The sequence below is a fragment of the Sinocyclocheilus grahami genome, unplaced genomic scaffold (assembly GCF_001515645.1).
Source record: "Sinocyclocheilus grahami isolate Dianchi unplaced genomic scaffold, SAMN03320097.WGS_v1.1 scaffold1015.1, whole genome shotgun sequence".
NCBI classification, from domain to species: domain Eukaryota; kingdom Metazoa; phylum Chordata; class Actinopteri; order Cypriniformes; family Cyprinidae; genus Sinocyclocheilus; species Sinocyclocheilus grahami.
In genome coordinates, this window is record NW_015506194.1 from 10,678 (window position 1) to 27,176 (window position 16,499).

At 38.5% G+C, this 16,499-nt stretch overlaps 1 protein-coding gene across 1 annotated transcript; it reads left to right on the forward strand.

Annotated features, from left to right (window-relative positions):
* The first annotated feature begins 122 nt into the window (after positions 1-122).
* Positions 123-16,085, forward strand: LOC107565660 (scavenger receptor cysteine-rich type 1 protein M130-like). The gene is made up of 16 exons (XM_016250921.1): positions 123-145; positions 224-538; positions 691-1,005; positions 9,760-10,068; positions 10,181-10,492; positions 10,619-10,933; positions 11,057-11,380; positions 11,457-11,774; positions 11,944-12,246; positions 12,396-12,467; positions 14,114-14,429; positions 14,512-14,732; positions 14,831-14,914; positions 15,670-15,723; positions 15,838-15,882; positions 16,042-16,085. The coding sequence occupies exons 1-16, from the start codon at positions 133-135 to the stop codon at positions 16,083-16,085; spliced, it is 3,360 nt and encodes a 1,119-aa protein (XP_016106407.1). The 5' UTR covers positions 123-132.
* The last annotated feature ends 414 nt before the right edge of the window (positions 16,086-16,499 follow it).

A 16,499-nucleotide genomic window follows, 5' to 3' on the forward strand; every position in this document is an offset into this window, starting at 1 on the left:
GCTGCTTTTGACAAAGGAGACGCTCAGATGTGGACACAAGAGATTCAGTGCAGAGGAAATGAATCTCAGATTCACCTCTGTCCAACATCACCATCACATGAAAACAACTGTTCAAATGACAACTACCAGGGGATGCTATGTGCTGGTAAGAGTTCAAATAATATAAGAATAATATTTATTAAGTATCTTACCTTTTACTCATAGTCTCTCTCTTCTCATCTAGATAAAAAAAATGTGAGGTTAGTTGGTGACAACAGTCGCTGTGCTGGTAGAGTGGAAGTGTTTCATAGAGGTCAGTGGGGAACAGTGTGTGATCTTGGCTGGGATATGCCTGATGCTGCAGTGGTGTGTAGAGAGCTGGACTGTGGAGAACCTGTAGATGCTCTGGGTGCTGCTCATTTTGGACAAGGATCAGGACCAATCTGGATGAGTCTTGTGTTATGTACTGGATCAGAGTCAACAGTGAAGAACTGTGGGTCATCAGGATGGAGCAAACACGACTGTACTCACAATTCTGATTCTGGAGTTATCTGTTCGGGTAAATCATTTAACTCAGTGTCCATGGACATAGTGACACAAATAATTATTGTGTTTTTTCTGGAATTCTGCAATACATTTTTGCATTGCTATGATGGTATTTATCTATTTTTGTCTACTGTGCACCGTGGTTCATGTACGTAAAACAAACAGGTGATAAACCTTCCAGATTTGTTAATGGATCTCATCTGTGCGCTGGGAGATTGAAGATAATGGATGATCAGACATGGATGTCAGTATGTGATGCTGCCTTTGACCAGCAGGATGCAGAGGTTGTGTGTAGAGAGCTGGACTGTGGGGCTCCTGTACAGGTGCTGGGAGCTGCTGCTTTTGGCAAAGGAGATGCTCAGATGTGGACACACGAGATTCAGTGCAGAGGAAATGAATCTCAGATTTCATTTTGTTCATTATCATCATCACACAAACACAACTGCAGCAGTGACAACATTGTGGGACTGATCTGCTCTGGTTAAGTATCAATATTCAGGGTCTTTTAATTTTTTTTTCAATTAAGCATAATTTCTTTGTCAACTGGATTATGCTTTATTTATATTCTCTCTCTTCTTTATTCAGGTTACACTGATCTCAGACTAGAAAACGGTTCAGACTCTTGTTCTGGAAGAGTGGAGCTTCAGTTTCTCAATGAGTGGGGAACAGTGTGTGATGCATGCTGGGATATGAGAGCTGCCAGTCATGTAACAAAGGAAAGCTAAAGATACACATTTTGTGTTTGATCAATAGTTTTAATGACTGAAATATTTTTGCACATTTTTTGTTTAGTATTGATAATATATTCAAATTGCCTCTAAAAAGACTGGAATTGTTTAAATTATCTTAAAAGTTAATTATATCATTATTTGGTAATGGAACTGCATTTATTTTTTTCCAAAATAAACACACACACACAAAAATAGTAATGGAGGAATTGTTCAATTCTTTTTTATTTCCGATTCCTAATTAACAGACTGGAGGTTGATTCTCATGCTTTTGTATCTAGAGTTTAAGGAGATCAGGTTAAGTGAGGGCTGTGAAGGGAATGTGGAGGTTTTCTACAATGGATCCTGGGGTAATGTGTGCTGGAACCAGATGGACGGAGACACAGCGAGTCTGATCTGTCAAGAACTGAACTGTGGAAGATCTGGCAGTGTACCCAAACATTCAGTCCCTCTGAATGTTTGGGTACACTGCCAGATCTTCCACAGTTCAGTTCTTGACAGATCAGACTCGCTGTGTCTCGTCCTGATGCGGATGAAATGCTGTACTACTTCCTTATTGGTGCTGCAGCACAACACTGCTGAACACAGCACGACCAGTCTAATTCCCAGATGACTCAAATGACTTGGTTCTTTTAGTGACGTAACCAGTGTCTGATTCCATAATGAATAAAAACATGAAGTTTACAACTGAGACTTAAATCAGTGTATTTAATGACTGGATGTTCATGTAACAAAGGAAAGCTAAAGATACACATTTTGCGTTTGATCAATAGTTTTAATGACTGAAATATTTTTGCACATTTTTTGTTTAGTATTGATAATATATTCAAATTGCCTCTAAAAAGACTGGAATTGTTTAAATTATCTTAAAAGTTAATTATATCATTATTTGGTAATGGAACTGCATTTATTTTTTTCCAAAATAAACACACACACACACAAATAGTAATGGAGGAATTGTTCCATTCTTTTTTATTCCGATTCCTAATGAACAGACTGGAGGTTGATTCTCATGCTTTTGTATCTAGAGTTTAAGGAGATCAGGTTAACTGAGGGCTGTGAAGGGAATGTGGAGGTTTTCTACAATGGATCCTGGGGTAATGTGTGCTGGAACCAGATGGACAGAGACACAGCGAGTCTGATCTGTCAAGAACTGAACTGTGGAAGATCTGGCAGTGTACCCAAACATTCAGTCCCTCTGAATGTTTGGGTACACTGCCAGATCTTCCACAGTTCAGTTCTTGACAGATCAGACTCGCTGTGTCTCTGTCCATCTGGTTCCAGCACACATTACCCCAGGATCCATTGTAGAAAACCTCCACATTCCCTTCACAGCCCTCAGTTAACCTGATCTCCTTAAACTCTAGATACAAAAGCATGAGAATCAACCTCCAGTCTGTTCATTAGGAATCGGAATAAAAAAGAATGGAACAATTCCTCCATTACTATTTGTGTGTGTGTGTGTTTATTTTGGAAAAAAATAAATGCAGTTCCATTACCAAATAATGATATAATTAACTTTTAAGATAATATGTGGAGGTTTTCTACAATGGATCCTGGGGTAATGTGTGCTGGAACCAGATGGACAGAGACACAGCGAGTCTGATCTGTCAAGAACTGAACTGTGGAAGATCTGGCAGTGTACCCAAACATTCAGAGGGACTGAAGTCTCGTAACTGGCTTGATAAACTTAAATGTCGACGACATGACTCCACTTTATGGCAGTGTCCTTCTTCACCCTGGGGTCAAAACTACTGTAATAACGATGAAGTGGCAAAGATCACCTGCTCAGGTAAGATGATATTTAAACGATTTAAGATGGTTTGAAATTGTCATGTTTTGTATGTTTAAATATGATTATTTTATGTATTATTTATAAAGTAAAATGTCCTTGATTTGTGATGTTCACAAATTAAATTTTTTTGTAATCTCAGAGGAGGAAAGTCATGAGTCTCCGCGGAGTCATCTGACATGTGCTACCTCATCATCTCCTCACCAGAGACAGTGTACAAGTAAGGTTATTATATGTTTGTATTTTATAAATTATTTACATATGCGCACTTTTTATTTTTATTTCATTAACCCTCTATGGGATATCGTCATTTATAAATGCCACTAAGAAAATTGCATTTAAAGGCACGATATGTAATTTTCGCCACTGGAGGGCGCGTACTCGAAATAAACAAATAGACAAAGGCGTAGTTTGATGACGCCGTGACTTAGTGTGGAATCATGGGAGTTGTCGTCTTCATCCCCACAGCCGATGCAATCCGACGGGACTCGGGCAGAAATCATGTTCATGGATGAGCTAATGATTTATTAACGTAGTAGAATGAAGCAGGGTGAGGCTGAAAGCCGTCGAAGCGAAACGAGGCCGCTGAACGAGCGTGACACACGGCTCGAAAGCAGCGGAGCTTTTATTATGCCACAGTCGACTGCTTCTGCTCCTTCCGGTCATGCGTATGTGGGGGGAAAAAGCAGCGCTGTTTTATCATACTAGATACATTTGAAAGTTCTGTTATTATGCTGTGCGGTCGTCACCGGTCTATTAAAACGTACAACATATTAAAGCGTCTTTGGTGTTTCCATGTTTTCCACAAAACAAAACCGGAAATCGAGGGGTTATGACGTCATTGGCAGGCGACACAATGACACTATGGACACAGTCCGTGTCACTAGTTAAAATTGCTTATGTCTCTGGATTTAAACATTCTTCGAAACATTTGGGATAATGTAAGTACACAAGTCATCAAAATATATAACACTGTTCTAGTGGTTTTTTATATTTTAATAAAAAAATCGTACATATTGTGCCTTTAAAATACAATATTAATGTTCAACCAACAAAATTTTATTTTAGTGATGTCAAATGGCATTCCCTTCAACCAGTAAAATTTTAATTTATTAGCCAAATTTTTGGTAAATAAGTAGTAAAGGAGACATTAGCACATGTTAAGTCACATGCTCTCAAGGCTTCATAGTGAGCTCATTTTAGACTAGAAAATGCATATAAATTCAAGTTATAAAAAATATAATTGTACATCCAAATGTGTTTTCTAAATTTTTTGTGTTATTTTTAATGCACTTTTATAAAAACAACAACTCAGAGACCAACAAATCTGAGCGTCATGCATAACTGACAAAGTTCTATAATGTGATGCATACATTTAGCTGGCACTATTGACCAGCATTGGCGGGCAGTATAATAGCCTTTATGCATGTGTTTTAGGTTCATTTTTGTTCGATTTTTGGAAGATGGAGAGACAAATCTGTACTTATTTCATAAAGTATTGATGATAGTGATATGAGTGCATCAGAAAATCAGGTTGTAGTAATAAAACAAGTTGTTGAGGACCAAGGAGGATAGAAGCAATGCGGGTGAGGGCAGTGATGAAGAATAGGTTGTCGTGGAAGTCAGGCATTTGGGTACATTATCGTATGCCAGTTTGAAAGATGTGATCCATACAACAACCAGAGGACAGGAAAGATGCCACTGTCTATTGGCATTACTATACTGACAGACAGCGATGCTCCAATGATGACTGTTCAAGTCAACATCTACTTATGTGTGGGTTGTGTGGGGTACACTGAAAAAGAAGAGTCTTGTTGACTTTCACTTGTGCTACGATAATTGATTTGAAATTCCAAGATAAAACACAATGTGTTTTACCGTAATGGGACAAAGTCAGTTATAAATGATGGATCCCTAAAAAAAAGGTCAGAGGTCAGATGAAGAAAACAAATTTTGGAAAATGATTTTACTCCTAAATATATATAAAATATAAAGTCAATAATTTTTTACGCTGTAAATTCATAATTACACCTATAGAGGGCTAAATTAAACAGATTTAAACAGTTAGAAAACAGGTTGTATCCTTATTGTTGTAAATGTTGTGCTGAAGCTGGTCAGTGATTTTTGATGTGTGTGTTTTAGATCATGTTCCTCTCAGACTGAGTGGAGGGGAGGGCCGGTGCACTGGGAGGCTGGAGGTGTATCATAACGCAGTGTGGGGCTCAGTCTGTGATGATCAGTGGGACATCAGCAATGCTCAGGTGGTCTGCAGGCAGCTGGGTTGTGGAGCAGCACTGAGGGCTGATGGGAATTCAGTCTTTGATGCTGGTGAAGGTGTTGTGTGGATGAACAAAGTCGAGTGCAGAGGGAATGAGATTCACCTGTGGGACTGTCGTCTCTCCCTGAATAACCACACTGACTGCTCTCGCAAGAAGCTTGTTAGACTCACCTGTGCAGGTCACAACAAAACACTGACAAATATTAATGATTTGAATATTTTATAGCTAAGCTTGTGTTTTCAAGACAATCATGATTTTAATGTGTGTGTGTTGCCAGATTTGTCAGATTTGTCAGTGTCCACTACTCCTGCCTCAACAACATCAGCTTCTCCTCCAGTTTCTCCTCCAGTGCGCTCAACATCAGTCGCTCCTCCACAAACTCCTCCAGCAGCGTCTCTCTCCGTCCCCCCAGTGCTTGTGATTGTACTGGGAGTTGTGCTCTTACTGCTGTTAGTGCCACTGCTTATACTGATTCAGCAGAACAGAGTGATGAGGAGAGGTAGGAGAGATCCAGAGACTGTCATATTGTGTCTTATTCAGTGTGTGATCAGTCATGTGTTGTGAACTGACAGCAGGTTTGTCTGTCTACACTCACAGCTCTCTCTAAGAGGAGACACAGGACGACGACTGAGGCCGTTTATGAGGAGATTCAGCACAGACCCACTAATAGACACAGTCTCTTCACTCAAAGGGGTGAGTAAGTGTCATAGTGTCAGAATTGTGAAGATCCACATGGTAATCTCTTTATTCAGAGGGTGAGTGGGGGGGTGAATTGTGATTGTAAACTTGTTTCTGATTGTTCTATTACTTCATAACAGGAAGTGTTGTTTCTACCGAACAGCAATCTGGGTATGAAGATGCTGATGAGCTTCTTTCAGGTTAGAGGACTGAAATATAATAATGTTATCCTTTACATACAGAAAAGTATGCATGTTAAATTAATTAAAAACATCCATCTTAGCAGAGTTTAAATTCTATAAATCATTCAGTACATAATTTAGATAAGGTATTATTATTATTATTATAATTATCAATAATAATAATAATAATAATAATATATGTATGTATTTTCTTTTTCAAAGCAAAACCTGCAGTAGAAGTGAAAACTGACTACTATAATGACACCACCATTAAAGGTCCAACAGGTCAGTGATTTTGTTAACTGATCGCAGGATTTCACTTAATTTAATTTCCAATTTGGCCTATAAATTAGTTTCTGTTTATTCCTGTTAAATAATTTAGTAAGTAGAGCAAAGAATCACACCAGAGAATTATGATGATGTAATCAATGCTGAACGGAGACATCATGCTATGGGTTTATATCTTTATATTATTTTTTAGACTAAATACACATTTTTAACACTTTATATTAATATACATTTTATTATACATATATACGGTTTCAAAATCCAAAATTTTGTACATTAATGGATGCATTTAATTTGTCTTTATTTTGTTGTATAGATGACTTACCAGAAAACTATGATGATGTCGTTATTGTACCGCAGTTCTGCAATGATAAAGCAGGTGTGGGTTTTGAATTATACATTTCTACATGAGAACGTTTTTTTCCCTTCTTATTTTTGCTTCAAATGATAGTGGCATGCAAAGTGAAGACTTTTTTTATGTTATTAATAGTAGCCACATTTATATCAGAAGGTGTTCAGGAGGAGTATGATGATGTGAAGAATGTCAGGGAATATATGAGTGACATGTTTGGTAAGTTATTAACACCTTTTGTTACTGAATAATTTTGGTTTGGTTTTTATATTAGCTTTATATTATCAGTTTCTCTTATTCTATCCATTTCTGATGTCACAATAGCTTATTTTTAACTGACTGAAACATTGTGTTCATTATACTTTTTAAAGCATGCTGATACATGAATTTTCTCTTGTTTTCTAATAACAGATTATGATGATGTGGAGGAGGATCCAGTAAAACGGGGATGGACTGAATAATGTAAACCACACCCACTGCCTCAAAGCAGCGTTTTAAGTGGCCTGCAGAGTTTAAGTGTTTAAGATCTATATACTGCAATCCACCAATGTTCTGTCACATTGTGTCAGTTGCAAATCAGTTGCAATTTCTGAGAGAAAAAAATGCTTTGCTTTCATGGCCTTTTCAAAATGTATTGCATTTTACATTGATACATTTCTGTCATGTAGCCTTAGAAATTTGCGAGGACAAAAAACACATTTTCATTCAGTCATTTTGTATATAATTGTGATGAGTTCAGAATCTTTGCCTTTAAGTTGCCACCACCCCAATCTGTAACAGTTCACAGCACCTTCAACTTATGAAAATGTTATTTTCAAATGTAGACCCAATGCTGGTGGACTTTTATATTTTGCTAAAAGTCGTTGGAATCTACTTAGGGTATAGTCTACTTTTACAAACATCAGCTCTGAGCAATTATCGAAAAAGAATGTTGTTCACTTTATGTCCTGCAGAGGAGGTTTCTGACAGTCACAAACACATGACATGCACTCTGAGCTGAAAAACTAATTGTTTACAACAGAGCTTTTTTAAAACAGAGACCCTGCTTGTTTCATATATTTGTTTTAGCTTCGCTTCCTATTTGATTGTTTTGAATAGATGTCCATGTTTTCTATTAAAGAGTTAAAATCAGACTGACTATGTGCATGGATTAAAAAAAACAACAAATCTTATTTCAATATGGGTACACAAAAAGCAAACGTTCAGTATAATTCTGTGAAATAATGTGTTTTGTTTTTCACAAATTGTCCTATGTGTCCTATAGTGCAATGTCTCTCTTTCTTAGCATATGATAAACACCCAGTGCTCCTCAAGCCAGGGCCGTTGTCAGTGTTTGTCATCAGCAGTTAGTTATCAGTGCTTGTATCTCTTCTCTGCAGGTGTCAGACTTTGATGCTGAATGTACACTTAAGTGTTTCCCACAATCAGTCTCATGACAGCTGGGGGACTTTGTCAGCACTTTAACTTCTGCAGCTTTTCTGTCTCTCTGTGAGGTGGAGGAGGAGTCCTGTTCATCAGTATTGATGTTCTCTTGATGTATATAAAGAAAGCTGAAAATTCTTCTGTCTGAAGAGAAGTTTGTCACTGAAGCTGTTTGGTGATTTTGTCTGTTAACTCTTGAAAGTTCACCCTGAGTGAGACAAGAAGTCTCTTTTTCTTCATAATCACTGAGAACTGATGAGAAGTGAGAAGTAGTAGACCAGAGGAAGAGGAAGATGAAGATCTGTCTGACAGTCATCTTACTGTCCACAGTCGTCACACTCAACACTGCAGGTTGGTGAATCTTCAGTTAAGGGCCAAAGAGTTTCTGGGAAAATAATTAACCTAAGTAGGGTTCAGTGTTTAACTTACAGATTTCTTACTGGTGTTATATATTTATTTATTTACTTACGTACTTGCTTGATTACTTCTTTAAGCTCTGCTTTATTAGGTTTAGTTTGTTTTTACTTCACTGTAACCTATCATGGGGCAAGGGGTTTTGTGTTGTAGTTTCTGCTCTGCACTGTAAAAAATTATTGTGGTTTTAACAGTAAAAGACTGTAAAAATGCTACAGTAAAAACCTGTTAACTGGTTAACAGTAAATTTCCATACTATATTCGGTGAATAAATTTAATTACATTTAATGTAATTTTACAGTAAAATACTAGAAAATAAAAGAAAAAGTCATTGTATAATTTACAGTGACACTCCCAGAATTCCCTGCATGATACTTCATTTTTTAATGTTTTTTTTTTTGTTGAAATAACATGTTTCTTTTTTTTCTTATCAGTTGTTTACATTAGGGGTTAATCTTACGTCTAATGTTGTTAAATTAATGTTTATTGCATTATTTCAGTATCAAGTGTGTCACCATGATGGGGTTTAATGTTTGTGTGAATGACACTGTGCACCTTCTATATATAAGTATTGTCCTTCTCAGCTCATAGAAAAGCTGTTTGTGATGAGCTTTGGTTCATCATGTGACTTTCTCATCACCACCAGTTTTTGGTGGTTATCAGTGCATTACAATGGTTCAAAACAGATATTAACACTTCAATATGTTGGTTTACTAACATTTCATCAGTTAATGAAATACGGTATTTTATTGTGAATTTAAGTTAACTCTGTAAAACCTAAAATATTGCTACCATATTTTTTACAGTGAAGTTCTGGCAACCCAGCTGCCGGTATTTTACCGTAAATGTCACAGATTGTTTTTTTTACAGTGTGTACTTACACTTTGTATTGGATAAATTACTCAAAACAGCTGTTCACAAAAGAAAGAAAGAAGTAATATTTTAGGTGCTGCTTTTACAATTTTATTTCATCAGAAAAACTTTTTCAATTATTATTATTTTTTTTTACATTTGGTCCCACTTCATTTATCAGGTAATTTGAGAGCATGAATTACCTGTGAATGTTTATGCAAAAGACGCTCATGTCTATTGTGTACAGGCAACGTGAGGTTGGTTGGTGGTAACAGTCCCTGTGCTGGTAGAGTGGAGGTTCATCATGATGGTCAGTGGGGAACAGTTTGTGATGATGGCTGGGATACTAAAGATGCTGGACTGGTGTGTAAAGAGCTGAACTGTGGTAGAGCGTTACGTGCAGTAGGGGTTGCTCACTTTGGACAAGGATCAGGACCAATCTGGATGGATGGAGTGAAGTGTACTGGATCAGAGTCAACACTGAAGGACTGTACATCAGAAGGATGGGGTGAAAATAACTGTAATCATGATGAAGATGCTGGAGTTATCTGCTTAGGTAAGACTGTAAATGTTTTGATAGAGAGAGAAAAAACTGCACAGGATTGTTGTCCTTATCTTAATAATTAAATAGTTATGTTGATATGTATTTATATCATGTAAACACACAGGTCGCCTCGCCAGACTCGTTAATGGTTCTCATCTTTGTGCTGGGAGGTTAGAGATACTTCAAATAAAGACGTGGTTGTCAGTGTGTGACGCTGCCTTTGACCAGCTGGATGCAGAGGTTGTGTGTAGAGAGCTGGACTGTGGGGCTCCTGCACAGTTGCTGGGAGCAGTTGCTTTTGGCAAAGGATGCACTCAGATGTGGAAACACGACATTCAGTGCAGAGGAAATGAATCATCTTTTGAATTCTGTTCTACATCCAGCTCTTCACATGAACACTGTTCCCATGAAAATGCTGTAGGAGTAATATGCTCTGGTTGAGTAAAATTTGACCTCTCTTTACATGTAATATATACAGAAAAAAATCCATTCTCTTTTCCAAAGTAGGTTAAGTCTTCTTAAACTTTTATGTTTTGTTTTTGTTTCAATAACCTTTGTCCAGGTTACACTGATCTCAGACTGGTGAACGGTTCAGACTCTTGTTCTGGAGGAGTGGAGCTTCAGTTTCTCAATGAGTGGGGAACAGTGTGTGATGCATGCTGGGATATGAGAGCTGCCAGTGTCCTCTGTAGACAGCTGAATTGTGGGATTGCGGTGTCTGTTGTGGGATCAGACTGGTTTGGAGAGGGAAGTGGTAAAATCTGGGCTGATGTGTTTGATTGTGATGGGAATGAAACAAAACTCTCAGAATGTTCCATCTCTTCATGGAGTCGAGCTGAATGTTCTCATAGACGAGATGTTGGAGTCATCTGCTCTGGTAAACGTATTTGACACTGAGACTATTATACTACTAATAAACTCTCTATATTATGTATAATGAAGACTATCTCATTATGTTCTAACACAATTCTTATTTGACTAAAACATGAGATCTTTTCAGGTTCCCCTCTGGCTCTTCATGATGGTCTGGTGCGGTTGTCTGGAGAGAGACAGTGTGAGGGGGAGGTGGAAGTTTTCATCCAGCAGGTCTGGAGGAGAGTTCTGCTGCACTCCTGGAGTCTCACTGAATCCTCTGTGGTCTGCAGACAGCTGGGCTGTGGCTCTGTGCTGAACGTCTACGGTTCCTCTTCATCCAGTCCTGAACACAGTCATGAGTGTGTGATGGGCTTCCAGTGCTCTGGGAGTGAAGCTCATCTGGGGAACTGTAGCTCTCCACAAACTCTCAACTGCAGCTCCACACAACAGCTGTCAATCACCTGCCTTGGTGAGAAAAACAACATCTGGACAGATTTTTCAGTTGTTCGTGGTCGATAATGTGTATTTCTTTCTCTGAATATCAGGTCGCGGGTCCATCAGGCTGGTGGGTTCTGGGGGAGACTGTGCAGGGAGGCTGGAGGTTTTTCACAGCGGCTCATGGGGGACAGTGTGTGACGGCTCTTGGGTTATTAAAGATGCTCATGTGGTGTGCAGACAGCTGCAGTGTGGAGTGGCCCTCAGTAACCAGCAGGTACCAGCCTGGTTTGGTCCTGGTTCTGGACCCATATGGCTGGATGAGGTGGAGTGTGAGGGGAATGAGACGTCCCTGTGGAGCTGCTCTTCTCCAGGCTGGGGAAAACATGACTGTCAACACAAGGAGGATGTAGGAGTCATGTGCTCAGGTAAAGTCTCACACATTTTAGTAAGAACATTTGCCCAGCAGCTGCTACTTTCAATATCCAAAAAGAAAATATTGCGTTTCTCAGATTTAGATTCAAATAATTTTCAGTTTATTAGTTTTAAAAATAAATAATAAAAATAACTGAATTGAATGCAATATCTTTTATCTAGAGTTTAAAGAGATCAGGTTAACTGAAGGCTGTGAAGGGAATGTGGAGGTTTTCTACAATGGATCCTGGGGTAATGTGTGTTTAAACCAGATGGACAGAGACACAGCGAGTCTGATTTGTCAAGAGCTGAACTGTGGAAGATCTGGCAGTGAACCCAGTTATTCAGTGGGACTAAGATCTGCTCCTAATTGGTTAGATCATCTTAAATGTCGAAAACATGACAAAACTTTGTGGCAGTGTCCATCTTTACCCTGGGGCCAGAACAACTGTTATGATAATGAGGTGGCCAAAATCACTTGCTTTGGTAAGAATTAATTTAATGAATTTTTTTTTTTTTTTTTTTTACTGTAAACCAAAATCATGAATACTTTAGTGTTTGTTATTTAGTTTTCATAAAAGTTTAGTTTCCATCTAAATCAGAGGTTTGTTGAGTCTTGCATGCCATAATCACAGAGAAAGAGAGTCCTGAGTCTCCACAGAGTCGTCTGACATGTTCAGCATCTCCTCACCAGAGACAGTGTTCAAGTGAGTAGGTTTTGTTTTAGTAATGAGAGCAATAATAAATTAATGCCTAATAGCTTTTTCTTCACTATATACAGTGCCTTGCGAAAGAATTCATTCATTTTTTTTCAGTTTGTTATATTGCTGCCTTATGATAAACTTCTTTAAATTACAATTTTTCCACATCAATCTACACTCCATACACCATGCTGACAAAGCAAAAACAGAATTGTCACAAATAAAAAACTGAAATAAGTACATTGCATAAGTATTCATATAACTAAATATTTAGCTGAAGCACCTTAACAGCCTCATCTTGTTTTGTTTAATGCAACAAGCTTTTCTCATCAGCATTTTGCAATTATCTGCCATTCTTCACCTCACCTGTTCACCTCTCAAGCTCTGTCAGGTTGGATGGGGGCAGATGCACATTTTCAGGTTTCTCCATAAATATTTGATTGGGTTCAATCCCAGGCTGTGGCTGGGCCACTCAAGGACATTCACACAGTTGTCTATAAGCTACTCTTGCTGTTTGCTTAGGGTCATTGTCCTGTTGGAAGGTAAACCTTCTGCCCAGTCTGAGGTTCTGAATGCTCTGAACTGGGGTTTCATTAAGGCTATCTCTATATTTTCCTGCACTGAGCGTTTCTTCTACTCTAACGAGTCCCTCGGTCCCTGCTGCTGAAAAACAGCCCCACAGCATGAGGCTGCTACCAGCACACTTTACTTTTGGGATGGTACTCTGCAGGTGATGAGCGGAGCTGGTTTCCTTCAAACATGATGCTTAGAATTGAGGTTCATCAGACCAGAGAATATTGTTTCTCAGAGTCTGAGGGTCCTTTGTGTTTTCATGTGTCTTAACTGAAGAGAGGATTGAGTTTGGCCACACCGCCATAAAGACTGGATTGGTGGAGTGTTGCAGTGATGTTTGTCCTTCTGTAGATTTATCCTATCTCCACATATAATCATGGAGCTCAACTAGAGTGACCATCAGGTTCTTGGTCACCATGCTAACCAAAGCTCTTCTCCATCAATTGCTCAGTTTGGCAAGGAGGCCAGCTCTAGGAAGAGTCCTGGTTGTTTCAAACTTCTTCCATTAAGGGTAACAGAGACTGCTTATGTGACCCTTCAATGAAGCAGAGATTTTCTGAACTCTTCCACAGATGTGTGGCTTGACGCAAACCTGTTTCTGAGCTCTAAAGGCAATTGTTTTGACCTCAGGGCTTGGTTTTTGCTCTGATATGCATTATCAGCTGTTAGACTTTTTATTAAGACGTGTGCCTTTCCAAATTATACCTATTCAATTGAATTTGCCACAGGTTAACTTCGCTTGAAGTGTAGTAATATCTACAAGCAAAATGCTTCTGAGCTAAATTTCATCTGTCCCAGATATGAATGAATACTTATGCAATGGAATCATTTTATTTTTAATAAATTTGCAAAGATGTTAAAAGCCTGTTTGTTTTTTTGCTTGACAATTGTGGTGTATGTAGTGTAGATTGTTGTGGAAAAAAACTAATTTAAAGCAGTTTAACATAAGGCAGCAACAAAACAAAATGTGAAAAAAATGAAGGGGTATGAATACATTCTCAAGGCACTGTAATTGTGAATTGTCTAGCTGGTAAGTGATAACTGATGAGTCTCCTCATGTATGTATTTGTGTGTTTTAGAGCATCTTCCTCTCAGACTGAGTGGAGGGGAGGGCCGGTGCTCTGGGAGGCTGGAGGTGTATCATAACGCTGTGTGGGGCTCAGTCTGTGATGATCAGTGGGACATCAGCGATGCTCAGGTGGTCTGCAGGCAGCTGGGTTGTGGAGCAGCACTGAGGGCTGATGGGAATTCAGTCTTTGCTGCTGGTGAAGGTGTTGTGTGGCTGAACAGAGTCGAGTGCAGAGGGAATGAGATTCACCTGTGGGACTGTTTTCTCTCCCTGAATAACCACACTGACTGCTCCCGCAAAGAGCACGCTGGACTCACCTGTGCAGGTCACAGCAAACACTGAGGAATAAATAATATTACCCTTTAGATCATTTTATGTATTCATAATTTTGAATGTGTTTGTGTCTGTTTTGCCAGATGTGTCAGTGTCCACTTCTCCTGCCACAACATCATCAGCTTCTCCTCCAGATTCTCCTTCAGTGCGCTCAACATCAGTCACTCCTCCACAAACTCCTCCAGCAGCGTCTTTCTCCGTCCCCCCAGTGCTTGTGATTGTACTGGGAGTTGTGCTCTTACTGCTGTTAGTGCCACTGCTTATACTGATTCAGCAGAACAGAGTGATGAGGAGAGGTAGGAGAGATCCAGAGACTGGCATATTGTGTCTTATTCAGTGTGTGATCAGTCATGCGTTGTGAACTGACAGCAGGTTTGTCTGTCTACACTCACAGCTCTCTCTAAGAGGAGACACAGGACGACGACTGAGGCCGTTTATGAGGAGATTCAGCACAGACACAATCACTTCACTCAGAGGGGTGAGGCTTCTGAAATGATCACCTTTATTTTTAATATGAATTTTTTTTTTTACTGTAGTTGTGAATAGTTAAAATGATGAATTTATAGTTGAAAATATTAAATGTTTTACTATGCTGACATGTCTAATGATTCTACGTGTCTTTTTTGACAGTTAAGTTAAAGATATGTTAATCCTGTTAGGCTTCCTGCTTTTAACCACAGAATTCATCAGTGAAAACCACATTGCTGTGTTTGTGTAAAAATGTGTTTGCGCAAGCTGCAGTCAGTGTGAGAGCACACAGGTGTTAGTCTGAGGGGGAGGTTTGAACAAGTGTAGATATCCAAATCAGTGTTTCTGAACTCTCTTATTAAAGGAAAATTTCACCCAAAAATGAAAATACTCACCCTCGGGCTATTCAAGATGTAGATGAGTTTGTTTCTTCATTGGAAAAGATTTGGAGAAATTTAGCATTACATCATTTGCTCACCAAATGGATCCTCTCCAGTGAATGGGTGCCGTCAGAATAAGAGTCCAAACAGCTGATAAACATATCACAATAAACATATCACAATTGTTTGTAAGAAACAAATCCATCATGGTGTTTTAACTTTAAACTGTTGCTTCCAACTGAAATACAAGTTAATAATACATAATAACATTTACTCCATTGAAAAGTCCATCCACTGCACATCAAAATTCACCACTATATTTGTTTAGAATTGTTTTAATGGATGTTTCTTAGAGTGTATGATTTATTGGTCTTCATTTATACAGACAAAATGGACCAAGAGGCTCCAGAAGAATATGTCAACACTGATAGACTGAATTGTGAGAATTTTCCATGCTAAAATTATCGTTCCGAAAATAAATATGAAGTAGAAGAGCAAATATAACGTAATTCTAGTTGAGAGAGAGTGATATTGTCTCTGTATTTTGTCACAGATTGCACGAATGAGACCTATGATGATGCCACAACCATGAGAAAAGGTGGTTTTTTACAGTCTAGTTTTTTAATGTGTGTTTTGGCATGACACATATTTGCATAATATGTATTTGCTCTACATCTTTAGGAGAAACACTGAAGAACTATAATGATATTATCGCACAATTTACAGCCTAATCTTCTCTCCTTTTTTGTAACAACAGAGTATGGAGAAGAGGAGCCAATTGAAGATGAAAAGAGTGTGTGATCTACTACTGCTTCTTCTTATAATTGTTGTTGTTGTTATTTGCCAGCTGGTGCTTTTTAATATTTTCATTCAACCGGGAGCAGAAGACAGGCAGAAATGTAAAGCTGTCTCATTATTGTCTTATTCTCATTTCTTCATATTGCTTGTTCTGATCTAATGTCTAATTACTTTAATAAGTAAAGTTTTATCACATATTACTTTAGTAACGGTGTCATATTTTGAGTATTTTCCATTTCCAGTGGCGAAGGGTTCGGTTCATTCCTCCAGGAAGCCCACTTTACACTGGTGCTGAATGGTAGCGGTCGCTGTCCATGGTGCTGGTTGAGTGTCCACACTTGTAGTTCAGCTCATTTCCGTTGCCGTGTCATGAAAATAAGTGACCACCAAAAACAAGAAAGCCAGAAAATACGTTTA